The 27,233-nt window shown below is 52.9% G+C and overlaps 1 protein-coding gene across 1 annotated transcript in view; it reads right to left on the bottom strand.

Annotated features, from left to right (window-relative positions):
• Positions 1 to 6,577: 6,577 nt before the first annotated feature.
• The window catches only part of LOC104344947 (USP6 N-terminal-like protein), a 32,219-nt gene continuing 11,563 nt past the window's right edge, over positions 6,578 to 27,233 (bottom strand). Inside the window, exons 6-14 of the mRNA XM_086472132.1 lie at positions 20,957 to 21,064; positions 17,019 to 17,128; positions 16,048 to 16,096; positions 13,862 to 13,982; positions 12,847 to 12,941; positions 11,133 to 11,198; positions 9,789 to 9,888; positions 8,453 to 8,605; positions 6,578 to 8,222 (exon numbers count right to left, since the gene is read on the bottom strand). Coding sequence (XP_086328258.1) covers positions 6,937 to 8,222; positions 8,453 to 8,605; positions 9,789 to 9,888; positions 11,133 to 11,198; positions 12,847 to 12,941; positions 13,862 to 13,982; positions 16,048 to 16,096; positions 17,019 to 17,128; positions 20,957 to 21,064 — 2,088 coding nt within the window. The 3' untranslated portion in view covers positions 6,578 to 6,936. The remainder of the gene's footprint in view (positions 8,223 to 8,452; positions 8,606 to 9,788; positions 9,889 to 11,132; positions 11,199 to 12,846; positions 12,942 to 13,861; positions 13,983 to 16,047; positions 16,097 to 17,018; positions 17,129 to 20,956; positions 21,065 to 27,233) is intronic.

The following is a 27,233-nucleotide window of genomic DNA, read 5'->3' as shown; positions in this document are numbered from 1 at the left end:
CGTGGGGCTGGGCTGAGTGGCCTCCAGGGCACCACAGTGTCCCCCACTTAGTAGGGTGGTTGGAAGCAGGGGCTGTGGTATTGCACCCTGTCTATCTGCAGGTACCTCTGGGGACCTCACGCCAGTTTTGGCGCCAGGATGGAGGTTTCTTACAATTAACCTTTCTCCATGTCTTAGGAAGAGCCCGTTCTGCTGTGTGGAAGAATAGGGCTAAATAAGCCAGGCTGTAGTGACTCCAATCCCTTGGACTCAGGCCTTTCTGTGTGCCTTCAAAGCCATCTCCATCCTCATCTTGGGCTCTGTTGTATCTGCTACCAGTGAGTAGGGATGCTTGTGGGGTGGGACCAGTGTCTCTTAGCGAGGTGTTGGCCGAGTTGTTACACCTCTGTTCTGCTGCGCTGTTGTGGTGCCCACAGCCTGTTAGCCGAGCATGATGGCCTCACTACTGGAGGACGCTGGTGTGCGCCCTGTGGGCTTCCTCAGCCGTTGAGGCTGTAGGATTTGGGAGATGGCTTGGGAAGGGGTTAGACCTACCTCTTCCAGCTGCCAGGCTGTTATTTTCTCCATGTGCTGGTTTATACCCGATGACGTGCTGCAGGAAGGGGGTGGCATTTCTCAGCAGATGGCGTGACGGCAAACATCCTGGCCACCAGCAACCGGTGGGAACTGGGATGGGAAGATGGGGCTGGCCCTATGCGCAGCTTTGTTGCCCCCAGGGCAGGTGAGCCTTGCTCTCTCTGGGTTCAGTACTGCCAAGGCTGCTGGGGCTGCGCCTCGCTCTGCTCCCCAGCTGCCCCTTTCCCAGTGGGCCAGCAGCACGGCAGCACACCACTCCCACAGCCGCAGGGGAGTGGCACAGCAGGCGGAAGAGGAGGAAGACTCCGAGGCCCAGCCTAACTCTGGTACTGCCTCTGCCCAGTGGGCCGGGGTGCAAAGCTCCCAGCTGCAGCAGACCCATCTCTCTCCCCACCCTCTGCATCCTGGGACCAGAGCCTAAAGCAGCCCAAAGCCTTGCTCCCTCCCTCGGCTTGGTGCTGCTCCAGGCTCCACTTAGCATCAATTATTCCGTGCCGACTCGCTGATGTGCTGCGGAGGCACGCAGCAGGGTTGCTGAGCTTTCAGTGGCTGTGGGTGGTGGGCAGGGAGGATGAGGAGCGTGGCTGTGACTTGGCAGAGAGCCAGCAAGCAACAGGGTGAGACGTGGCTGCCCGCCTGTCCCAGCTCCTGGCGCTGCTGGTTTGGCTGTTCATGAGCCAGGAAGGAGAGGAGCCACAGGGGGTGGCCAGGGCACGAGTGCCAAGTGCAGCTTGGAGTGCCTCAGAGTCGTTTCTGGGCAGGGACCAGCCCTGGGAGCTGGAGAGCTGGTGTTAAGAGTTGTCTGAAAGCTGTGATAGGAGCACTGGCTCCATCAGGGAAAGGGGTGGACTTAATGGGAATACTGGCAAATGCCAAGCGCAGAGGGAGAGGCAGTGGGAGCACTGGTCCCTGGCTGACAAGGCCATTAGGATCTCAGCAGCAGCCTCGATACCTTCTAGAGTTCAGTCACCACTGGTCCCAGCACTATACAGCAACAGGGTATCAGTAAGCTTGGGCTTGCCTGCTCTTGGTCCCCTGGGACCAGCACCCTGGCCCTGGGGGGCATAGGAGGGGGTGGCAGGGGCTGTCTGCACTCCTGTCCCCTTGGGGACACAAGTCCCTCCTGTGCTGGGACCTTCCTGCAGCAGGAGAGCATGCTGGTGACCTGCTGCTCCTGGGACAGGCTGGGGGCCAGGCATTCAGCCTAGGGTGGACACCAGGCACAGCTTTGTCCACCCTGAGACCCACCCCAAGGTCTTCCACTTCTCTGGTGAAGGATGGAGGTCCAAGGCTCACCTGGTGGGCACATCTCGGGGGTGGACTCTGCAGTGGGTGTTTGGCACGTCCTCCATGGGCTGAGCCCCAAACCCTTACCTGGGACCCCTGGTCAGCACCCGTTCAAGGCTGGGTACTGCTCTGGCTCCTACATTAGGTGGAAGGATGCTGTCAGGGGATGCGGTGGAGCCCTGCCTGTCCCTGGGCCCAGCAAGGTGCCATGACCAGGCCCGTGCATGGGGCGTGGGGAGCAAAGATGCCAGGAAGCAGCTTACTCCATTTTTTTCAACGATGAAGTGAACCGAGGCTGTTCCAGAGAGGAACACGACTCTGCCTGCCACATCCCTCAAACTCAGCATGGCTTGCCTTCCCTGGGGAAAACCCTGCCCTTCTGGACACTTCTCCCTCCTCAGCAGCGCGGAGCTGAAGCTGTCCCAGCAGTCAGATCAAGGCCATATCCCCACCCCTGCGGTGCCGGTCACGTAGGTAACCACCGCAGCCGTAGGTGGTGTCCAGTGTGAAGTGATACGGGAGATGTGCCAAGAGCTGCCTCTTCACTGCACTGCTGCTCTGCTGTGGTGCTTACTGGTGCTGGCTTTTTTTCCCTGCAGGGTTGTAGGCCAGGTTTTAACCAATTAATACAAATGAGCTAACTTGAGGACATCAGAGAACAAGGTATGCACTCCTTTTCTCCCTGTTTGACCCCTTTCAGGTGAAGCAGAGAACTACTAGAAGCAGGAACAACAGCCTACAGCACCCACGGGGTGATGCACAGGGATGCCACATTTCCTGCACTGCCCTTAAACCCCGGGGTGGTGGTTGGCTAATCCTGGCCTTTCCATTTTGCTGCCAGACTTTGTGTCCTCCTTGCTGCCCTGGTAGAGGCAGATGACCTTGCATTTACTGTAACCATCTTGCTTAAGTTGCAAATGACAGCTTTCTCTTGGGCAAAACCAGAATACTGCCCAAATTTAACATGGGCATCTAAGTGCAGGAAGCGCTGGCTGCAAAACTGGGGGGGGGGGGGCTCAGAGATACTGCTCACATACAGCTTTGTAAAATCCATTTTCAGCTATGAGCGGCACCACCTTACGCTCCCAGCAACTGGCGTGAGCGTGACTCGGTCCTGACTCATGGAGCGTCACGGTGAGTCGCACCCACCCACCCACCCGCTGTGCGAGGAGCTGGGTCCACCCGCTCCTCATCCATCCAACCCTCCCCATGCTGCCCGCAGGCAGGAAAACTCCGAACCTGAAATCTTGGCCAAAAATGAAAGCGGTGGTGGGGCTGCTGGCCACCAGCCACGTGGTGGAAGGGAGGCGCAGCGGCTGGGAGCAGGGGGCTGCTGTTGGCCCGAGCCGGGAGAACACGGCAGAATGTAGCAAGAAGCAGTCTTCCTTCTGCTGCTGCAAGGGCTGCCGGGGCTCCACCATGGTGGGAAAGCGGGGAGGAAGGCAGAGATGGAGCGGGTTGGACTCGCTGCAGCTGAAGCACCCCCCCCGGTGAACCGAGCCAGCAGAAGGAGACCTGTCTTGCTGCAGCATCTGTCACCGTAAGAAACCTTGTGGAGTCTGGTTTTATAATAACCTTCTTTAACCGTTATCATTACAACCATGTAAAGCACAGCAGCAAATACTCTGGACAGGCTCTTTGGATCAGCACAAAAACCCGAATCATTGACCTCCCCCCTCCCCAAACTTCCTTACAAAACAAACAAAAAAACAAACCAAAAAGCACAGACATAAAAATGTTGGGTTTTTTTTTTAAGTAATAATTATAATACATTAGAAAGAGTCACGGAGGAAGCGTTCCACGCTGTAAACAAGAATAGCAATTCAAAAGAAAAGCAGATGGTAGCCGGGCTCCCAAAGTGCACAGCCGAGAGACCCTGACACCTCCCCCCCACACACATACCGTGCCAGGCTGGAGCTGGTCCCCAGCGCTGGTCCCCCCGGCTCCTGCTGCCTGCCAGTGCCACAGCCACTCAAAGTGCTTAAATACAAACCAAAAAAACCCCACCCCAACCCCACAACATTGGGAACTTAAAACTACACCGAGGGCAGTGAGGTGAGAGTCGTCCCAGCGCTGTGGGGGCAAGGCCAGGGGAGCTGCTCTCCTGAGGCTGCTTGCCCGAGTGGCTTCTGCTCAGGGTCTGAGGCCCTTGTAGGAGGCTGGAGCAGGGGTACAAGCGGCTTGGGACAGTTATTTGTCCTGCTGAGCTGCCATCCTCACCCTTCTCCTTCCCACCCTAGCCCCAGCAAAAGTCCTGCCCACCCCGGCTGCCACAGCCCTGCCACAGCCACACCTTCCTCTGCAGCAAGAGGCAGAGCAGAAGAATGGATCGGTCATCTCCTAGGAGATGATGGTCACCTCCTAATAGATGATGCTTTGACGTGCTGAAGCGAGAGCATCGCTCCAAGGAAAGCGACGCACCTCGCTGGCTCCCAGTCAGCTCGGGCTACTGTGCTCCCAGGAACTCTTCCCAAACCTGCCAGCTTTCAGGGGCTGGAGAAGAGCTTCTCCAGTGGCACAGTGAGGAGCTCAGAGACCTTCCTGTAAAGATGCACGCTGGTGGGAATGGAGAGCCCGTCTGCTTGGTCCAAAGGTCCCTGAAATGACCCAGTGGCTTCCCCCAGGCTTGGAGGTGACCGAGGACCTCGCTGCTTGTTCCTGTTAGGGCCTAGAGGGGAGGAAAACCCCCCCCAATTCTTGTTGAACACCACGCACCAAATGCCACACGATGGGTACTGTGCATTTGACAGCACAGAGCAAACCACCTTTTAAAATGTGACTACTGCAAAACATCCCAGACCCACGGGGTGAGGAGCCCCGGCGCACGTGCACCACGCTGGGCAAACGCTGTGTGCCCGAAGTGAGGCGTAGGCAGGGCAAAATGAAGGGAAAGAGGACTCAGCTCTTGCACACATGAGCCGAATGCTCAGATGCGTTAGCAGGAGCCCTAGGTGTGCTTCAAGGAGAGGACAACCACCCCCAAGCCAAGAGGTGACCACCAGCCCTCAGCTGCTTCTTGTGGCTTTCCGGCGAGCCCCAGAGGCCAGTGGGCTGCGAGTGAAAGGCAATCGATACCCGTCCTGAAATACTGCTCAGGGATTCTGACACACAAACAGGTTTAACTACCAGGCGGCTACTGAAAAATGTATTCTGAAGTAAAAACAAGTCAAGCACCATTGTCCTAGAAAGGACCCACGGTGTCTCAAAACACAAATACTGAACATTCATACAGCACTTCTCCAAGAGCAAGTCTCGCCTCCTCATAATGCCCCTGCGAGGTAGTTAATAGGGTTGTTTATCCCTGCTTTGCAGAGGGAGAGAGGACAGGCAAGGCTGCAGATGCAGCAGAAGATGGGGGTCTCTGACAGAGCAGGGGTTGCAATAGAAGCTCAGGTCAGGGGGCTGTGGTCTGGCTGGCTAAGTCCAGACAAAGATGGGGTGCTCCCTTCGAGACTCTCCCTGCCACTAACATAAACAAGCACACAAGGAAAAAAAAAAAAAAAAAAAAAAAGAAAATCCTGGTTAAACCCCACAAAGTAATTTCGTGGAAGTTTTCTGCTGGGCTTCCAGGTAGGCTTCAGCTCAGGCTCTGTCACTGAAGCAGCCTGTGGGATCAAAAACAGTTTTCAAAAGCTCCTCAGAACTTGAAGGAGCTTTTGCCCAGGCTCTCCACTAAAGGGATGGAAATCCCACCTGCAGTCCCACCTAAGGTGGCATCTGCAACCACTCCTTCTGGACAGCAGAGTCAAATACAGCCCATCTGGCTCCTTTCCTGCTGCTTCCACTGATCTTCCTCCCTGAGGAAGTCCCTTCACCTCTGGGGATGAAGTAGATACTGGAAATAGGAGTTTGGAACAGCTTGCAGCGGGGTGAGCTGTCCCCAGGTCCCTGCACACCTCTAGCCAACGGTTTGGGCTGTGCAGCACCAGCACCCTGGGACGGGGCAGAGATGGACAGGCCACCAGGACTTGGTGCATGAAGGGCATGTGGGCACCCATCGCATCATCTCCTCAGCAGGGGGCTGCGGTGACCTACAGCATCATCTTCCAAACCTCCGTGCCCAGGTTTCCTTCCTTGGTTGCTGATTTCTGAGTGGGCTAAAGCAGAAGGGCTGAGCTCGGGGGTCTGGGCAACGTGCTCCCCTTCCCCATGTCCTAGGCCGGTTCCACCCTGACGCTTGCTCAAAGTAAAGGCGGGTTTCAGCTTGGGCACCATGATTAGACACCCCCCCCAGCTCCAGCAGCTTGCTAGTGAAGGCAGGAGGTTCCCCAAGGCAGCAGCCCCTTCTCCTGCTCAGCCAACGGAAAGGTAGCGAGCCCACTCGCTGCCCTGGACCTGTGAGGGAAAGGCCACGCAGCCCGGGAGACCAGGCTCAACCTTCACGGCTGCCCTCGGCAGCTTGAGACCTAAGAACCACCCTGCCGCCGGTCCTCCACCGGGCTCACACCAGGGAGACGCCCCGGGGCTGCCCCAGCTCCGGGACACCATCCACCACCACGGCAGGAGCTGGGCACTGCACTGTGGAATTGCATAGAGTAGGCAGCGGGCTGCCTGCACCACGGCCCTGCCTGGAAATGCCGCCGCCTTCAGCCGTGGGTGTGGGAAAAGAAAGAAGGATCTACTGCTACAAAGGCCTTTGAAAGCAACGCCATTGGCTGCACCGATCAGGCAGTTTAAAAGAAAGCATTTCGGACTCCTACGCCTTGCACCCGCTTCCACAGCCATGGGCACCCACGGCAAGCAGGAGCAGAAGAAAACACGCCACACATTGACCAGCCCTGCCTCCTGGCCTACACGTGATGAGGCTCAGGGAGCTTGGAGGAACAAAAAAAACCAAAGTGCTTTCCAATTTGTCCATGCAAACCCCATTTGCTGGTGCCTCCTGGAGCCGATGGCCACCACTCTACCTCCTCGCCAGGCGCTCGTACCAAAGCACAGCTCGATGGGCGATGGCTGCTGTGCTGTCACCCCGACACAGCCCTGCTGAAGGGGGGGGGGGTGTTGTGTCCCGAAAATGGGGCGAGGGTGCTGCTCCAGCACCCGCTTCCTCTCCCTCACCTCCCTCCAGCCCCACTAGAATGTCACCGATTTGGGCAGCTTTGCCAGGGGCGGAGAGCCTGAAAGGAAACTGTTCTCTGAGGGGGATTTGGGAACCTGCAGCGGCAATTTTGGTTTGGGGCTCAGGGCGGGCCGTGGGGCTTTCAGTGCATTTAACGGTTTCTGGAGGCTTTTTTGGACATCTCCTTCCTCCGGGTCCAGCGCGAGAGGTGGTGGCATGGGGGTGGCAGGCAGGGGACGTCCAGTCTCCGGTAGAGGCAGTGCCACCTGCTTTCTGTTGGAGACGTCCTGCTCCGTGGCGTGGGCCAGGTGGAGGGGAGTGGTGGTTTTGATAACGGTGTAGGGGCTGTTCCCCTCCACTGCGGGGGACGGTGCCTGCGGGAAGGGGCAGCCCTTGCCCAGCCCCGTTTCCTCTGGCTTGCTGCTGGGTAAGAGGGGCACGCTGCCACCCGCGGGCAGTGTCCCCAAGCCCTCCGGCCGGTGTGCAGTGCCTGTGGCTCTCCCAGGCTCGTTCTGCTGCAGGCTGGCGAGTTCCCCCATCGACGCAGCTTTGGATGCCAAGTGCTTCCAGTCCGTGGTGCCCAGCAGCGCCGCTCTGCAGCACTTCTCGGCCACCTCCTCCCTGCACTCACTCGCGGGGGAGCCGCCATGCTGCGACGTGCTGGAGGGCCGCTGCTGGCCGCCTGGCAGGCGAGGGGGTGCATCAAGCACTTTCTCTTCACGAAGGGAAGGTGCTTGTTCTGCTGCTGGCAGGGCAGCAGCATGGGGCTGCCATACCTCGTGGTCCGTAGCGGAAAGCTCAGCAGCGCTTGAGTCACGAGGACTCAGCGTGTTTTGGAAAGAAGAGTCCGAGGAGCTGTGCTCGGCCGGGGTGGGGACGGAGACCGACTCATGGTCCACCACAGCACGGCTGGGAGCAAGGGGAGGCTGCTCCAGAGGCAGGGCCGTGGGTGGGAGGTGATGACGGGCTTGTGTCTCACCTGGCTTTGGAAGAGATGGTGGCTGCCTGTCCCCAGTGGGCTCCACCCAACCCTCCTCTCCTGGTGGCCCTCCGCCAGGAGGATGCAGATGGGTGGCTGTTGCTTCAGTTCCTTCACTGCCCTGGAGGGTGAGAGTCCTTGTTTCCGCTGTCGTCGTTCCTCCCGGCACCCCGGGACCTCTGTGGGGATGGGGCTCCCCATCCAGGCGTTGTTCGCACATCCGGCCATTCTGGCCGTTGGCTGCCATGCTGCCCTTCAAGGCTACTGGGTTGAGGGAGAGCTCCAGGCCCAGGGGTTTCCGTGGGAACTCCTCAGGCTTTGCTGCATTGGAAGTCAAGAGAACAAAATAAACCAAAACCCAAACTGTGCATCGGTTCATTTTTGCAGCTGGCACGCCCTGACCGTGGGGAAGGCAGGTGCTGCACCCAGCAGGTGCCAGCCCTTCTGGGCTGCCCCGGCTCCCAGCCCAGCCAGAGGGATTCTCTGGTCCCCAGGGGACATGAGTACCACCGGCCGTTCCTGCTGGGCTGCCCACCTCCCCCTCTACCCACCTGGCGGGGGGAGGTCGAATTTCATCTTGCGCAGCTCGGTCATAGACACCTGTAGCTGCTCGATGACGGCGTCGTCCTCATACTGCAGGGAAGCAGCAATTTTCTCCTGCAGAAACTCCCGTAAATCTTCCAGCGTCATCTTCAGCAAGCGCTCTGGGGGACGGCAGAAAGGAATAACGGCCAAACCGCAGGGTAGCATGAGCATAGGTTGCATTGCTTTGGGTTTATCTGGGATTCTGCTGCTGTTCCCACTCTGAGGGGGGACAGTCCTGAACGTTTTTGCCACTCTCCCACCCTTCCAGTGTTGCTCAGGGTTGTCAGTGCCTTTACATACCCATGCCACCTCTGGGCAGTAGCTCAGTAATGGCAGGACGGTGGTGGGGATGAGACCTGTCCTGACCAGGATGCACGTTTTGGGCCATTTCTAGAAATTCTCACCAATGCCTCTAGGAGGAGAAAAAGCTCCATGAGAGAGACCCCAAGCGTCAGACTGAACAGCTGCTGCCAGCAGCCTCCACCGCCAACCAGGGGGGCCAACCTGCACCAGCCAGCAGGCAGGGATGCAGGCAGCGGTGCCGACCCACGCCAGGAGTGCAGGCGGGGATGCTGACCCATGCCAGGGATGCAGGCAGTGGTGCTGACCCATGCCAGGGGTGCAGGCAGGGATGCCGATCTGCACCACACATTCCTCAGGGAAAAGAAATGATCTTGCAGCCAGGCTGAAATTTCTGCCTGCCTGCCTGTTCCCCAGTCTCTGCAAACAACCAGGATACCTGAAGATGTATTTTGGGATGCCCTGTTCTTCACTCAGCTGAAGGAAGAGCAGGGTGGCTGCGTGCAGAAGCCAACACGCGCAGTCCTGGAAATCCCGCTGGCCCAAAGGTTCCCAGCACGCAATATCAGCATCACTCCTGCCCCAGATTAAAGACCCAACAGGGTGACACAGCAAGGCTGCCATCTTATGGGACCAAAAGTGTTCAAAGTCCCAAAGATCTCAAGGTAGAAACATCTCTGCCTTCATATTATGTAAGAAAATCAGGTTTTGGTCATTTTTGAAGCTGTATTGCCCCTAAAAGCGTGTGGATAAGAGACACGGGGTGCAGCAGACAGAAAGAGGCAGCTGGGAGGGTCTGGGGTGGAGTTCGCTGTGCGTTGAGTGAAGCATTTCAAGCCTTGCGGCATCTTATTCCGTCCCTGGATCATCAGCATGGGACTGTGCCTTTCGGAGCCAGCGCAGGCTGGTAGTGGCCAGCAAGGCTTCCTGGGCCAGCAGCACAAGGGTGGCCCAGGAAAGTGCCACCTCTGCCACACGAGACGTGCTCCGCTGGGACCTTACTTTTGTGCAGTTTGAGGATGGTGTAAGCCATGGCTGTCAGCACCCGCTCTCCTTCCAGGATGTAGATATCCCACAGCCGCAAGGTGAGGGTGAAGGGGGTCTGTTGCAAACACACCAACAAAAACCCAGCTTGTTAGCACCACACTCGTTAGCAGTGATTGATGGGATGATGAGACAGAGGCAAGTGGCATCACTACATCCCTTCGCACCAACACACACTACAGGGCAAGGCACTGGATGTCCAGGATTCTTTTATATTCTATATATCTATTTATATTCTTCTATAACACCAAAACCTATGTTATCACCTACAGTCTTGCCTTAAAGGTAACACCCTTGGGTGGCCAGGAAAGCACTGCAAACCCGGCTGCGAATGCAGAAAAAGGAGAAACTTTCTGCACAGGCACGTTAGCACGGGGATTCCCCTGCCCTGAAGGGAGCATCATCACCTTTCAGCCTTGCAAGTGACCACCACCAAAACCCAGGAGTGACCTGATATCCAAAATGATGGAGCAGCCCATCATGTCCCAGCAAAGATTTAAGGCTTCTCACCAACACAGAAATTAATACCAGTCCTACCATGACATTTAAGTTTGAATTTAGGATGCCACGCTTACTCTCCAGAGTTTGGCATGTCTGGCTGTTGCAGCTCTTTTACCACATGTTACTGCAGTTAAAGGGATTTTGAATTTCACACAGCTTTTAGTGACAGACTGCAAAGCCAGGAGGTCCCCCTCCAGGGGAAGAGGCCATCCGCTGCTTTAGAGGAGATGGGGCAGCAGAAAATTGAGACTGGGGACACACAGATGTCCTAAAAATTAGCAAGTTCAAGTGTGTAGGCACAACACTGCCCCGAAAAACAAAACAGTATTGGCTCAGGACTGGCAAATTAGCTCTAGACAAATCAGGGTAATTTTCTCATGCTTTCATGTGTCTCCAGTGCCCAGCCCGCTCCTCCGCCTGCAGCTCTGCAGTGCTATTTGTTGAGGTTTGGGCCTCCAGCTCTTCTCCCTACATTGTTTCCAAAGCCAAAGTGAGGTTAACTGCCTCTGCAGCAGTGCCAGCGGGCAAGAGAAAGATCTCTCCCAGCTCATACGGCTGCTGCTGAGCCGTCTCCCAGAGACCGCTTGTGATAAGGCAGCAGGAATTGGCTTGTCATCAGTGACATGACGTTATTTTTACCTTCTCCCTTACGAATTTCTTTGCCTTATGAGAGTGTGCACAATATCCTATCTTATAAAATATTAACACCTTCTTCAAATTATGATACTTTTTCAAAAAAACAGGTGGATTAACGGTGCATGCAAGCAGCAGAGCAGCAAATGACCCGCAGAGCATCCTCACCCGGTCAATGAAACACTGCAGGAACCACTTGGTCGTGTAAATCCCCGTAGTCATCTGCTCCTTGTCCTAGGAGGAGACAGCAAAGAGAGAGAATCATTTTACCAGGCTGCCGGGGAGCCTGGCTGGTTGGTTTAGCATTAGGAGTCTGGGTGCAGGATCTGGCTGCGGTTTGTCTCCCAACAAAGCCCCTCCTTTAAATGCCAATGCTGAAGCCCTGCTTTGGCCCTTTACCCAAGGTATTTATTGAACCTGATCCTCCACATAGCCAGAGTTCAGCCACAACTTCAGAGAGTGATTTCTAGAAGCTTTTCTGGCCTAATAGCTACCCCAGGGAGTTACAAAAACCTTCCAGGAACCCAAACCACGAATTCCTTGCAAACTACCATTTTTGTTTCCATTTCGATTCCCATTTGAGCCTCTTGGAGCACCACAGAAATGATTAACCCCAAGTATCCCACAGGTAAGTCCAGACCTGCATGGTCAAGCCAGCTTTGTTAGCACCACCTCATTTGCTGCTGCAGGAGCAGGACAGCCTGACAGGCTAAGGAAAACTCCTAAACACCCCACCAGCATCACCCCGGTCTACCACTTTGCCAGCCCTGCCTGGCACCCGCCGCAGCGCTCACACGCAGCTTTGCCTTTTCCGGCACGGCCGGTGCTGGCATGCACCGCGCCCTGCACGTGCACCGCGTTGCCGTCACCGCTGCTGCAAAGCCACAAAGCAGCGGGGATGGGAAGGGAAGGAAGCCCATGGGACTAACGGCCAGCTCTGTTCTTTGCTTTCGCCTGCTGCTGGGCAAGCCTGGGGAGCCTTCGGGAGCCAGGAGGCACGGGCAGCTTTCCACAGTTATTCCCATCCTCCCCACCCAGGCTTTCCCATCCCCCATGGCTATAATTAAGTGAGAACCTGTCCTGGCTCTGTTTCACTTTTATGGCCAGGGCTGGCTCATCTACAGCACGAAGCAAGAGCTGTTGCAGATGATGAAAACAGAAGCAGCTTTTCCTGGAGCCGGGCCACCAAGCCCCTTGGGAGCATAAGAAACCTTCAGGAGTCTGGCCACTGAATACCAACTGTCTACAGCAAATGCAGGCAGGGGACAAAAGGGAAAATAAAAGGGAGCAGGTGTTGCAAAATAGTCGCCTAGACTGCAGTCGATGTGTCCTGCAGATGCTCCTCCAGCCACCAAACGGGCTCGTGCCATCTGCTAGAGAGAAAAACAACTGGATGTGCCCACGCGACAAAACACACAGCAAGTCTTCTGCGCCTCCCGTCTTTAAACAACAACAAAGTTGTTAAATGCAAGCGCTTGGGGCCAATAATTATTGAATTTCGACTCCAGACAGTCCAGTGTCACCCTTTGGGCTTTGCAGCTGGTGCAGGAACACAGCCCAGCCTGGATGCTGTACGCAACAGCTCCTTTTCTGTGAGCCATCCTGCCTGGCTTTCCTAAGGAAGCCTTTAGATTTTAGCAGTGCCTAAATGACCAACTGATAAGTGCTAAACTGCTAATGAAGGCCTACAAGCAAATGACAACCATTTGGCTCAGTAAGATTCAGGCACCCCATTTAATAAACGCTCACCTCTCTGTGGCTGAAGCAGTCCTACATGGTTAGAAATATGTTCAGTTGGGCATCTATTTGGCAGAACATTACACTAATTGCTTTAGCATTAAAATGTGATATTAGTATGGGGAGACTGATAGCAAAGAGATACCATGTGCTTCTTCAGTTTGGGAAACAGTTTGCTTAAAATCTGCTCATGATGAGCTTGAAATCTCTGCAGCTTCGGGAACCCAGGAATGAAAAAACCTTAACGAGAAAAGATGAGAGAAACAAAAATTAATCAGAAAAGCTCTGGGGGCAGCCAGATTTTCTAGAAACTCATCCCCTGAATTGCCTTTTGAAGTTGGCTGGACCACAGCGTGCCCAGCTGCCTCCCCTGGCATCCCTCCCAGCGCCCACCCTTCACCCCACCTACGTGAGTGACAGCACCCTTGGCACCAGCCCCGGCAGGTCGTTCTCCGCCAGCCCCTCAGAGCGGACCCGCTCACCTCCCCACCGCCTGCCTGCCTGAGACTGCGCTTGGCCAAAACCTCCCTGAACACATCTCGGTGCTTACCGAGGTTCACAGAAGAGCTGGAGATGTTTGAACACCACAAGCTTGCGCAGCGCCCCGTCACCTAGCAGGGCACGCGTTTAACACTGCCTGGAGTTATCAAGCCATAAGGCTTAGCCCTCCGCTCTGTGCACACATTACTGCTCACCACGAGTAAGATGAAAGGATCTTTAATGCGTTTGAAGTGAAATAATACAGTGCATTTGGTGGAATTACATCTTCATGAAAACACAAGGGCACGCAGCTCATGGCATGCTAAAAACAGAGCATTACATGATGCTCCTGGATGTACTTCTGTGAGACTTCCTAAAAACTCGTAACCTTGAGTTAATTGATTGCCAAGGGCACGGCACTCCGGAGGGAAGATGGCACCTCTGTGAAAGTGTTAATTACCGAACGCTACAGCTCAGTGCTGATAAACCACATTTTCCTCTGATGAACTTGTCCACCTCCAAGAGTAAAGTTCAGCTCCGCAGTCAGGTTGCATCTGCATGTAATTAAGCCTTACCCGCGTTAAACAAGCACGTGAGGAGAAACGAGGCTCTACCGACCAACCCAAAGAGCCTTCCCTCCCGTCGCGAGAGCCCCTGCCCGCCCCCTGCCCCAGCCTTACCGTGCATGGCATGCCGCTGGTTGGTCAGCAGCTGGGCCAGTGCCCAAAAGGCATCCTCTTCATTTAAGTACATCAGGAGGATGGCTGCGATCTGGCTCATCCCTTGGCAGTAGCTCACTTCCTGCAAGAGGGCCACACGTGCTTGTAATAAAGAATGGCTAACTAGTCTTTAGAAAACTAGCTTTTAGAAAAGAACTGCCGACCAGCCTTTAGAGATAGGGAGGGAGGCCGATTTGTACTAACCCTTATGCATATCTCCATTGCTGACTAACTAACACTTTAAAGATAAGAATGAAGCGGAATCCACCAAGCGAAGGACACCAGGTGGAATCCTCCAATCAGACTGTGGGCTCAAGGAACACAGAAGACTAAGCAGGAAAGACAGGGAGGGCAGCAAGCAAGAGGTGGTTCTGTGAATTGGAAAAGCCCCAGGATGGCACAGGGCATGCGTCACAGGACAAGTTCAAAAGTTCAACCCTGAGGAAGACTTGGACCTTCATCCCCAACCGACCACCAAGGACCCCCGACGGGGGCGTAACTTGGGCAGATTGAGGCGGGACTATAGGAGGAACTTACGTTAATGAATTCCTGGAAATAATTATAATAACCCAACTTTTCTTAGAAATGTAATGAATAAACATGAAAGCTGTAAATATAAGGCCAGAATACTAACACCCGGGTGCGCATGTATGGAAGAAGCCATCCCCCGTGCTGCCTGGTGCCGCAATAAAGAATCCCTGCTGAAGAACACTGAGTTGTTGTTTTCTCAGATTCATGCTGTCATGTCGTCAGACCCCACCATAATGCTAAAGCTGCAGAAACGGGTCAGGCCGCCTGTGGTTCCTTCTGCCCTTTCAATGTCTGTCCTGTTTCAAGGTCTTTATCGTTTATGTCCAAATTCACTACTCCCACATGTCTACAGCATCTACTGTGTCACTGATTCATAGACTGGTTTGAGTTGGAAGGGACCTTAAAGATCACCTAGTTCCAGCCCCCTGCCATGGGCAGGGACACCTCCCACCAGACCAGGTTGCTCCAAGCCTCATCCAGCCTGGCCTTGAACACTGCCAGGAGGGGGCAGCCACAGCTTCTCTGGGCAACCTCTGCCAGTGCCTCACCACCCACACAGGGAAGAACTCCTAATACCTAATCTAAATCTCCCCTCTTTCAGTTTGAAACCCTTGCCCCGTCACTGCAGGCCCTGGCAAAAAGTCTTCCTGTCTGTCTTATAAGACGAAAGGCCACAATAAGGTCTCCCCAGAGCCTCCTCTCCTCTGGGCTGAACCCAAACTCTCAGCTTTTCTTCACGGCAGAGGTGTTCCAGACCTCTGACCATTTTCATGGCCTCCCCTGGACCCGCTTGAGCAGGTCCTGCAGTGGGAGGTGAGGGGCATGGCCTGCAAGCCTGTCCCTACAAGCCCCACGCCGTTCCCCCCATCAGCACTGCTCAAGTCTGGAGGACAAGGGACAGAAATCACAGCATTAGAGATGCTTGCAGCTACTTCAAGGAACGCGGATGAGATGACAAACAGCATGTGGCTCCAACTGTTTTGGATTCCTTCAGCCACGGGAGCTTCAGCCACGTAAGCATTGAAGTAATTACAGAATATCTGCTATGAGGGAAGGCAGGGTCTTTGTTTCCTTGACTACCTCTCCCTGAGCACCTTCTGTGCCTTTTGGGGTAACTGTCCCCTTCTGGAGCTGGAGGCAGTAGGTGCAGCTGCTGATTTAGGCTTATTCGCCCATGGCCTTCAACTAAAAATAACTGGTTCGCTGTAATAAATCAGTGTTTTCAACAAGGATGCCATTCAGTGTATGACAAGAAGTCAGAAACATGATGGACCTTCAGCCAGGAGGCTAGTCTGGCTGGAAAGCCAAAGGGCAATCCCTTGTTCTTTGCTGATACTCACCCAAACTGCTTCTGCCAGATGTCATTTACCAGGTGACAAAACAAACAAGGGAATGAGACAACTGTGCAGAGTCTTGCAGCTGTCTGTACAAACCCGTATTAGGACTTAAAACTGGAATTACCACTGGTTAAATGTGGGGGTATATACACAAACATACATGGACACACGTATATAAATATATACAAAGCTTTTTAAAATACATATATGTGTGTGTAAAATATATATATATACAAAACACAACACTATTCACTTTAACTGGACTAACTTACTACTTACGGTGTTATAAACAGAGTATGCTGACAGGACATGGAAGAGTGCCTGTTGCCTAGGGAGAAAGAAGGATATTAGAACACCTGATCATGAGGTCTCCAGCTCTGTGTGCACACCAACACGCACGCACAGAGAGCAAAGGATCTGCAAACACTCAGCCAACTGGTACTTATGCCTTTTGCAGGGAGGAAGGCTCACAGAACCAGAAAGCACCTTGATGGGCACATGGGATGGGACCTTTTCCTTCAGGGGGAAGTCACCAGCAGCCCCGGGCTGAACCAGCCTCCTCCATCAGCAGGTCTCCCAGAGAGACAAGCACAAATCTCCAAGTGCTGTGTTCAACACACCTGCTCTTCGGGTTTGGAGCGGTGGTGGGTTTTTAATAGACTTGCAACCACCCAGGCATCAAGTGTTACACATCCTGGGGGGAAGCACTGCCACCATTTTATTCCCTCCTTGCTAAAGGAGTCATCACCATCTAGACATGCAGTGCAGGCTTCCTCGCAGACTACGTTTGTGTAGGGCAGTCAGGTTTGACTGATCCAAGTGACAAAGCCACTTTGTCAAACTTCTCCAACCCCGTCTGTTGTGGAGGCCACATCCACCCCATCCCATCCAGCTCCTGACAGTCCCACCTCACCATCCCAGCCATCCCAAACCAAGCCCTCTGCAATTGCAACCTAGCACCCTGGGGGGCAAGGCACCGCAACAAGCTGATGCTCGCCTCAAGAACTGGGGCTGAACAGTGTGGACCTGTCTGAAGACACAATCAGCAGCCCAATATCTGTGAGTCGCACCATGTGCTGAGGGTTTGTGAAGCAGGCAGAGATGGCTTTGCTGTGCTGTGAGCAGCTCTGAGCTAGGTGGCTGCTGGCCACCCCAAGCCACGGGGCTGCTGGCCACCCCAAGCCAGCTCATCCCACGCACACCTACCGGCACCGATGCCTGCACAGCCACACTAAGACTCCTGTACTCACTTCACTCCGTAGCGATCCCGAAACATGATGTGGTTCCGGAAGGTGCGGTTAACGTCCAAATCTATCTGCTTGATTTCTGACGAAAAGCTCTTTGCTTGTTCTTTCATTTGCTGGAAGGGAGAGGGGCAGACAAGAGGAAGGAGTCAGACCTCATCTCAGCCCACACCTCCCTGCACACAGCGAGAAGGCACGCTTCCTACGGCGGGAGTGTCAGCTTGGGAGCTAACCCACAGCTAACCCAGCCTTCGCCCATCTTCCAATGCACATACCGAGTTTTCAGAACCTAAACCCATTACAACTAAATTCCACTCTGATTTGATTTCTTTGCGGTACCTGGTCTGGATGCCATAAAGCACCAAGACCTCTGTTGGCGCTTGAGGAATGAAACACTTCTATAACCAACACGCAGACGTACGCGCTGAGTCCCTGAGCTGTTCAGAGGCTCAGTTGTAATAAAGTCCAGACTGCTACACCAGATTCTATGAAGTGACCTCCAACTACTACTTCCCCTGCAGAAAAGAATCATCTTAGGTTTAGGGAATTTCCACAAGAAAAGCAGTTCTGGGGTACTCCCCTGGACTGGTGCAAATTTTAAGGCTCTGGTAGAGTCCAGAAGAGAAGCTAAACTCAAAGCCAAGAATCCCCATACTCCCCCCTCGCTGGCTAACCATTTAAGGCAGCATCACACAGATAAATGACTGAAGTCCAATGCAAAAAAAAGGAAATTCAAACCAAAGGTAAGTCCACCTCGACCAACTGTGTGCCCTCAGAGCCCCAAGCTCAAGATGCCCCATGGGCAAATCCCACTGCAGTCCCCTTCAAAACCCACTGTTCAGCCCTGGGCATGCAGGCAAGGACCATTATGCTATAGCTAAGCATCTCATCTCACAGCCTTTAGACACCACTGGTGATCATGCCCTCTTTCTTAAATATCTCCAGGGTTAATCATATTAATAAAATACATTTTGTGACTGTCTTCAGGCAGCTGAAGATCCACTGACAGGTTAGGGGCAGCGACGATGAGCAGCAAGCCCAGCTTGCCTGAAGCCCAGGGTCAGACCCCTCCTTGCTCACACAGAAGACAGAAAATAGCATATTTGCACAAATACTTAATCATCTGCTCCAGCAGCTGCCATCCTACGAATGCTTGTCAGCCTGATACAAGGCTCCTCCAGGCTACTGTTGACCTCCAGAGGTGGCCACATCAGCTCTGGGGAACATCAAAAGGTCATTAGCACCCAGATGCGTCCAGCCCAGCCAACGCTCAGGGCAGGCACAGCATCTTGGGAATATTAACTCCAACCTTGAAAGCAGCTGGATGGAGGAGCAACAGTGCAGGGGCTACTTTGAATTACTGCTTGCACAAGGGAGGATTAAAAAGTGACGATGGAACGAAGATCTGATGAACAACATGATTTCCCTGCTGTAAAAATCCTGTGCTCCCTGCATCCTGCAGCTCCTTGCCCTCTATAAAGCAGGCAGACTACCTGAGACAAGATGACTATTCGTATGCACTGGGTCACTCCAGTTCAAATTTCCCTGCTAAAGGCCCTCTTGTTTTCCCTGCCAGAACACCATAGAAATCTCCCAAAGACTGTAAAAAACCCTAATCTAGGGTTTTTTTAAATCACTGCACCTGGCCAGCAGGTAGGTTGCACAGCTCTTTGTCAGTGCCACGAAGCCAGGAGATGTTATTCATTCTGCAGGCAGCAAACAAGAAGCCCAGGATGGGTTGTTCTCCTTTCTTCCCTTGTTTCAGTAACCTGGGGGCTCCACAGACGCCCTGCCGAGCTCATTAGCGCGGTGAGCCCTGCAAGCCGGTGGCAGAGCAGAGGCTGGGAAGCTGGAGGTCCCGTCCCAGAGACTTCTTACAAAGCAATGGGTCAAAGTCAGGATGCCTCTGCTCTGCCCCATGGCCAGCATGTTTCTCCTGCCAACTTCTCAGCTCCCCTCAAGTCCTCTCAGTTGTGGCTATAAAACCCCAGGGAGGCGGAACACGACACCGACGTTGAAATCAAGTGTGGCACATCCCATGGTAGCTGCCAGGCTCCTGCAGAATCAGGGACAACTGAGCTGCTATGGCCTTGAGGAAGAGTCAGAGACTTGCATGAAGAGGACTTGGAGGACAGCTGGGATCAGCTAAAGCACTACGGAAGCAACCGGACCAGGCTTTTTAACTGCATTGCTCCAGAGGCAACACGGACATGGGGAGCAAGGTATCCTGCGTAGCTGGAACAGTGGCTCCTCTGCCAGCCTGAGTGCAGGGGACAACTTCTCTACAGAGGGAGCAGTGGGTTAAAAAAAGATAAATCACCTGCATGTGCCAGGTGGCACGCTCACAACTCAAGGCACATGCAAAATCCAGGCTTTTGTGCCATGGTTCACGCCGCAAGGAGACATGGGGTGGCCTTGGGACCACCGTCTCCAGGACACAAGGCTGGGGCTGAGGCTTAGATCCTTCTTGAAAGCAAAATCCCTCATCCAGGACCTGCACTGAGCCTCTTCTGGAGGAAATTAGGGGAGAGCTAATGACTGGCAGCAGGTGGCACCAGAGAAGAGGCAGATTATGACGAGCTCGTAGGGGGATTGCATCCAGCAAAGCCTATCAGCCCTGAAGCTCCCGTTTATTGCAGACCCCTCCGGAGCACAGATAAACTCCTTGAGACTTTCATTTCTTTGGATCGCGTCCCTGCCTGCGCAGCGCAGCTTCGAGGGAGCGAGGGCGACACGGATCTGCGTGCTGGGAGAGCTGCTTATCTCTGCTCGCCGCCGTCAGCCCAGGCTGCCTTCCCCAAGCCCCTCACGTGGCTCCATCCCAGCGGCATCTCACAATTACAGCTCCGCTTGACTAACTAACGAGCGTTAGCATCATCCTGCTTAATAGGCAGAGATTAGGGAAACACCAGCTGGAAGCACCACTCCACCTCCTGCCTCCAAAATGTCCTGATCCTTGCCCAGGTAAGCGATGCAAGCCAAAGGGTAATGTAAGTTTGGAAAGTAAGTTAATTATCAACAAAGGGCTTCCACACGCTGTCTGTGGAAATATGCAGTGACAGCAAGCCCTGTCACTCAGGTTCTTGTTCAATGCACGCTACAGGAATTGCTTATTTTATACCAAGGAATCCAAGCCTGCAGCATGCAGCGCTCTGGTAGGAAGCAATGCAAGGCAGGCTTTTCTCCTATCTGCAGTGATTTTTAATAGAAAAATGATTTTTATTTGATTTTTAATAGAAACTTTCAAGACACTTAAGAAAAAGATTGAAGACGAAAGATAAAAGAAGCGACTTCAATCCAAGATCTTCCAACGCTGCCGGTTAACTTCCAGCTGCACATCTAAGCTGCAAGCCAGGACCCCGTGCTCTGAAATCACTGTGAAGCTTGCAAGACCTGCCCTCACCCCACCCTTAATTGGGTTTCTCTACTAACGACCCGTTGTCGGCTGGTTTAAGGCTTCTGACTTCGCTGCATATTTCAGAACGCCCCAAGTGCAATTTTCAAACACACAGAGAGGTTTGGGGCACCCCCATCCAGCACCTCCCTGCTTCAGGGTACTCATGGCTACCCCGTATCGCTCCAGGGAGCTCGGGGAACTGCGACCGGTACCTTTGCTAAGCTTCCCCTCCCTCTTCACTGCATCTTTCCCTAAGGATGCAGCAACACCAACAGCATCTTTGCTTGTGGCTTCCAGCAGAATAAATGGAAGCAGCACATGAGGGAAAGCAGCTGGCTAACGTGCTAAAGGGCCAGGACGGGCTGAGCATCCCCCTCTACCCCTTAAAGCATCTCTGTAGGAACCCCTGTTTCCCTCCTGCCCATGCAGGTGGAGATGGAGATGCCTGCATCCACCACGGGTCAAACTTGCCCCAGCTGGTGAAGCCCCACCAAACCAGCCTGCCCATCATGTTGCTCCCATTGCCTTTGCCAGGAAGAGCCCCTACCTCGTATTTTCCTTCGTTCTCCTTCTTCATCTTCTCAACATCCAGCAGAAGCGACCAGACCTGGCCTCGCACCTGAAGTGGGATCCCTTTGTACACTCGCCGGCACATCTGCAGGGAGGAAAACGCGTGCAAGGTTAGCTGGTCCTGCTGGTGGCTCCGTGGTTTGCTGCTGCGGACCACCAGCCATCCGAGTGGACACCCCAACCAATCACTTCCTCTGCCTGCGCTGGCACAGAGCGAGCACCTCCAATTTGATGGATGAGCTGAATACCTGCATCCATCAAAGACATCTAGTCCGTGAAAAATCAGGCAACATCTCACGCTTTTAAGCTTCCTGGAAGAGCTGGACATGGACCATCCCCTTTACACAAGTGGATATCTCAGGTGCTTCACAGTGGTCACATTTCATGCACACCAGCCTGCCCTTGGACTCCTCTCCAAGGACCAGATGCAGTACCCTTGGCTTTGAAGCCTTTGATCTGACCTGGCATGGCTGTTCTCACCTGGATCCTCAGGGACTGGGAGAAAAATACTTTCCCCTTAGAGAGGAGAACCCTTACCACGAGAGCCACAGGGACGTGTCCACAGCAACTCTTGCAGCTTGACAAGTGCCAAAAAAGACTGTGGGCTACACCAAGGGCTCTCCTCTGAAAGTGTAGGGTACTCCCCAGGCAAGGAGGGGGATTGGGGACAAACGTGCATGTGTCCCTCCTCCTGCCTCCTCGTGTTCACTTCATCTCACAGACGTCGCTTCCCTTTTTCCTTGTCATAAAGCCCTCCCTCTCCAAAGAGAGAAGGAAAACAGAAAAAAGGGCTTTTGTTCCACCCCTGACTTCTCCTATTAAAAGAAAAAAAAAAAAAAAAAGCCAGACTTCTGAGTATTTTCCACCCTTTCATCCATCTCACCCATGAAACGCCTCGCAGCTGCACTACAAAGCCAACCACAGCACTCCTCCAGGTGCCTGAGGACCCTGGGGATGCTGAAAGACCTGCTGCATGTGTCCAAGTCCCAGCCGTGGAGGGGATTTATGTTGCGACATGGCAATCCCTCGGGACAGGGAAATTCCCTGGGAGGGGACAGAGGTGCCAGATTCCCGGTCATGGGAATGACCTCGGGGCTGAGCAGGGCAGTGCCCAAGCAGGCAATGAACTGGTGCTACTGGCATTGCCTGATACAAATGCATGTGACCTCCTTCGAAATCCCTCTTCTTTTTCCAGAGGGTGTTCTGTCTCACGCGTTTCAGGCTGGTGCAAGAGGAGGGCTGCAATTCACAGGGAAGCATCATGATCCCAGCAGAAGGTTTTCTGGACGTGGTCCGGCCGTGGTCCGGCCACCTTGCCTTTACATCTCTAACACCAAGCTGAACATCTGCTCCTGTTACCTTTCCTTTCTGACCTATCTTGCATCACCAGCTTCTCCACTTATAGCTTGACTTTTTAACGCCAGCCTGCGCACAAGGTCACAAAGACAGTGAGCATGGCACTGTGCTGTCAGCCCCCCCCGGCACAAGTAGACAGGCTAGGGGACAGCAAAGAAATAACACCACTCTCCCAGTCAAAATAAGTACATAAAATAGATATGTGAGAAATGCCAAGACCACCACATAGTACTAGGAGAGCTAGCTGTGTGTTAGAACGCTTTTCCACCCGATTACGGTAAATATTTCAGTATTTCTGCTGACAGAAAGTGACAGTGTAATGTATCCTGATCCTGTAAGTGTAACGGACATTCAACATTTAAAACCCCATTCTCAGCACTTGCTCTGCTCCATGTGCTGCTTAGCACCAGCTCTGAAGGTCAAACACATAGCCAGGACCATACCCTACAGAAATGCTTTGCAAGATCATGCCCTCCCCTCTGTATGCACCAAATAAGAGCTGCCCTTTAAAAAGCATCTCACTATCCAGATGTGCACACAGAAGGCCACCATCCTGCTCAACACCATCCAGCATTTTAAGTGGGACATCACTAATTCACCATCTGCATACCCAGGGGAGCCACTCCTGCTCGTCCCAGCTCACACGAGGAGGTGTTTCTGGAGGATGGCAAACCTTCTCACCATGCCAGGTAACTTCATCCCCATGGCTGAAAGACCGAGGAGACAAACAAGAGATGCCCACTCCCCAAGAGTCATTAAATCAGGATGAAAGAAGTGCAATGCATCAGGAGACACAAAGCGATGGGGTTAGATGAACCACGTCCCCAAAGTGGTACTGGTAAGGTGCCCACGGAAGCCTGGCTCCTGAAAGTACTCATGAAGCAAGATCTGAGATGGGATCAAGAAACTGGAGTATGTACCAGTTGAGGTAAAATTACCAATTCAGAAAAATCTATTTATTTCCAGCGGATTAGGAGAGATCAACTGACAGCTGCCGAGGTAGAAGATGATGCTGAGCTCTGTAGGAAGAAAATGATTTTGTTTTGAATTCCCAGATCTGGTATTGTTGTACTTTAATGAGTGCAACCCTCACTGGCATACGGTAGAGGTCTCCGATGATTTTCTCTGCATGAGAGTGTGGCAGGAACAGGGAAGTTAGAAAACATGCTGAGATGGAACTGAACTGAAATGCCTTCCTGTTATTTATCCCAGTGCTTTCCTCCTCCCACCGCCTCCAGACGTGAAAGTGATAAAACCTCAGAGCTGTGAGTCACTCGGAGGAAAAATGAGCAATTATCCTTCCTCTTGAAACTTGAAGGAAAACAGGGAAGTTATCATTAAAAGCAGCATTTACACTAGGATGAACTGATGGAGGGAAGGCAGCATGTGATAGCAACTCCTGCTCCATGTGGGAAGAAAATCAATCCTCAAGGCCACCATCTTCTCTTAGAAACCAGTCAGCCCTTACAGATGGAAAGAGAGCACCTAGACCACGCCCCAGGAGGACTGACAGACAGAACAACACACGACAGGAAGAACAGCCATCATCTGCTTCACAAATGGAGATGCTGGTAGTCAAAGCAATGACTACGGTGCTGTGCAGAAAGGCCATGTCAGTGTCAAGGACTGAGCCCACAGCGTTTAAAACTTGCTCCAGATTTTGCCATAAGATCATCTTCCCTCTCAAGGCTTTAACATACAAAGCTCGCGGCACAGAGGCCATCGTCACCCCATCCCCATCTCTCCCCTCCCCCTGTACTTTCTTTCCAGTCAATGGGATGAGGAAGACTACAGAAGTACAGACCTGAGCTCCATCTTCCTGCATCAGAGATGTCCTCTGAGAAGTACCCAACAAAGTGCTCCAGGTCTTTAATTAGAGGGGAGGAGTCACTGCCTTTAAAGACATGCCATCGTTTTCCAGTGGTTAAGACACTGAAGTTAAAAAGGGTTTGGGAGGGATGGGTTGGTTTCTTAAAGCAGAATATACATATTTCAGCTCACTTTCACATTTTGGAGCCTGTCACTGTTAGCTCCTCAGCCATGTGCATGGTCCAGCAGAAAGACACTGGAGGAATAATGCCCAAATTTTGGGTATGCATGGCAATTTCACTTTCAGACCTCTCCATATACCCACAACACGTTTCCAACACACTCAAGTGGGGGGCAGCCCCCCTTCCTCAGATCCTTTAGGGCTGAAAGAGTGATCCTTCTGGAGAGGAAGGACTCCCTCACTTCCTCCACCAGTGATGAGCCAGGGAAGCCAAGCTGTGAAAATCTTCATCTGAAGGTGGTGGTGAAGCTTCCACCACCATGACCACCAATATCCTGGAGAAGAGGACTTCTTTCTTGTACCATGAAGCCAGTTGATTGATGATGTGGCCGTGCGAGACACTTGGCAGCCTGGACTTTGCTGCACATGGTTTTCTTTCCATGGTTGCTCCCAACTCAGCTGTTGTCCCTGCAGCTGGAGCCTTGGCTATGCCGGAACTGGTGCCAGCAGGTCTGTGGAGGCTTTGGCAGCAAAGCAGGGACAAATTTAAATCCTAAAGCTGGTGTGCCATGGGTGGGCAGTCACATTTATTACCAGGACTACCTTTGAGGGAGAGGAAAATGCCACCTACCTTTCCAAACTGTCAAAAACCAGCAGCAGAAGTCACCCTGCAGCTCCCAGGCACAACCTCCTTCCTTTCCCATGGCACTTGCGGGCAGGAGACCCGACTTCAGCCAACCCTGCCATGACGAATGTCTGCTGGCTCTCCCCAGCATTAGCAGATCATTCCCTCTTGGGGGTTCGTGTCAGTCCATACAGATCCTCAATTCATCCTAAACCACTTTGCTGGCATGCACTGGATTAAGCGCCCTGCACTCCCGTGACCTTAGCAGAGACAAGGCTACCCCCAGGCACAAAGACAGGCTTTGCCTAAACCCCAGACATCTCTGGCCAAAGCCATCGCTCTCTAAAGGTCTCATCCCACACGGCCAGCAGCAAGCAGCAGCTTGCAAATGACGCAGAGGTCACATCCTCTTCCTAGGACTGATACTTCTGGCTGAAATCCACTTATTTCAGGGCTACGATGAATAAATGATCCCGTTATTGGAGTGCACACAGCACAGCCTCTTGTTTCTCTGCAAAACTGTGCTGCCTTGACCATGCAGATTCTTACACAGCACCAACCATTTCCTAACCCTCCCAAGCAGAGTCAGGTTGGGATTTAAACTCAGGTTTAAAACAGCAGTGAAGAGGACACAGACCACCTGAGCCTCCCTGTGCTAAACCCTGAATTACACAATCTAGCACTTCTTTGCAGGTTTGACGTACCTTAACTCTGCAAAATAGTGTGGTCCTTGCACGGACTCCTTTATTTCTCTACCCCTGTGGAAGCACAGCCAGGAAAAGACACCATTTCAACAGTCTAATGCCATCCATGTGAGGAATTGTGGCCGGTGTCACTTTTTGTTGATGTTGCTACTGAAATTAAATCAGACTACTACGAAATGCGTCTAGAACAAAGATGAAGACAGATTTGATGTGGTAGTGAGCACAACGAATTCCTGGGCACTGCTTTAATTAAGATAATTCTATTTGTTGCTCATCCTGAAACAGGTTATGCCAGGAACAACGTTCAGGCCTGAAAAAGCTGCTTTCTCGCCTGCTGACAGGTGGTTGCCAATGCCCTGGACGGGTACACAACCTCCCTCCTCCTGCTGACATTTCACAACACAGAAGCTGAGACCACAACCTAAGGCCCAATCAGGTACTAAGATGCTGCAAAACATGACAGCCTGATTGATAAGCCAAGAATCCCTCTTCAAACACTCGCTATGGTCAGCTGTCTGCCAGCTCCAGCACATGAACGGGGACTCGAAAAGTTGGCCCTGAAGTCCAGAAAGTCCCAGCCTGGAAAATAAGATGGGTTTCTACATCACTCAAGCAGAGCCAAAGTCAGGGCAGCTTCCCTGTGAAACTGCCTGGGGTTCTTGCAACAAGTTTTTTTTTCCCTCTAATAAAGCACAGTCTACCACAATGAACATCAAAGGAAAGGCTCCCGTCTTCAGTAAGAGGTTTTTTTTGAAGATGACATCCTCATTTTTATAAAAATAACACAGAGCTGCTGTCTTGTGACACTCAGGCTTCCATCACACCAGTGAAGTGGCGAAAACAAACGTGAAGGAAACGTGCAATGCAGATGTGACAGCCTGAGTGCTGAGAGGGAACAAACCCAACCCACTCTGCTTTAGAAAAATCCTATCAAGGGCTTGTCACATCTACTTTAGCTAGAGAAAAAGCATAACCGTCTGAAGGGCCATGATCCCAGCATAAGGTCCTTGAAATGCCACATCTGAGCTGCATCCAGCTGTGGCAGCGGGAACCTCCAAGCAACTTCCATGCTCCTGACAAGAGCATGGGGTTGCACATCCAGGTGAAGGACACAACCTAATTTTATTATTTTTTTTGTGCCTCTCGGGGTCTTTGCACTTAATGCTGCACAGCTGCTCTGACACAGACCTTCCTGCCTGCCTTTCCACTGGCGCCAGGCAGGGTGTTAGGCTGGATGGGACCGAAACCAAAGCTCCTTTCTACTCCCAGAGGTCACCAGCCTGCTCCTTCCCTGCTTGGGGCCAAGCACTGCTTTGCCATTTGCTGGGAGGGGGAACAGCCATTTCCAGTCCCCCAGCACGGGGACAATGCTACATCTGTGCCCAAGGACCATTTATGGGCTGCTATAAATAACATCATTTATTCCATTACAAGAGCTCTGTGATTTTCTGACCCAAAGACCCTCAAAACCCGCTTGCTGGTCTAGACCTTGCCATCCAGCAGAACTGAGCAACGTCGGCTGCAGCGTGCTTAACACACACGCTAATTATCAGGGTAAAACAAATATCCAAATATCCAG

This window comes from Leptosomus discolor, chromosome 12, assembly GCF_034619465.1.
Source record: "Leptosomus discolor isolate bLepDis1 chromosome 12, bLepDis1.hap2, whole genome shotgun sequence".
NCBI lineage: Eukaryota > Metazoa > Chordata > Aves > Leptosomiformes > Leptosomidae > Leptosomus > Leptosomus discolor.
Note: the sequence above shows the minus strand (reverse complement) of the source record. Positions and strands in the feature narration are given on the sequence as shown.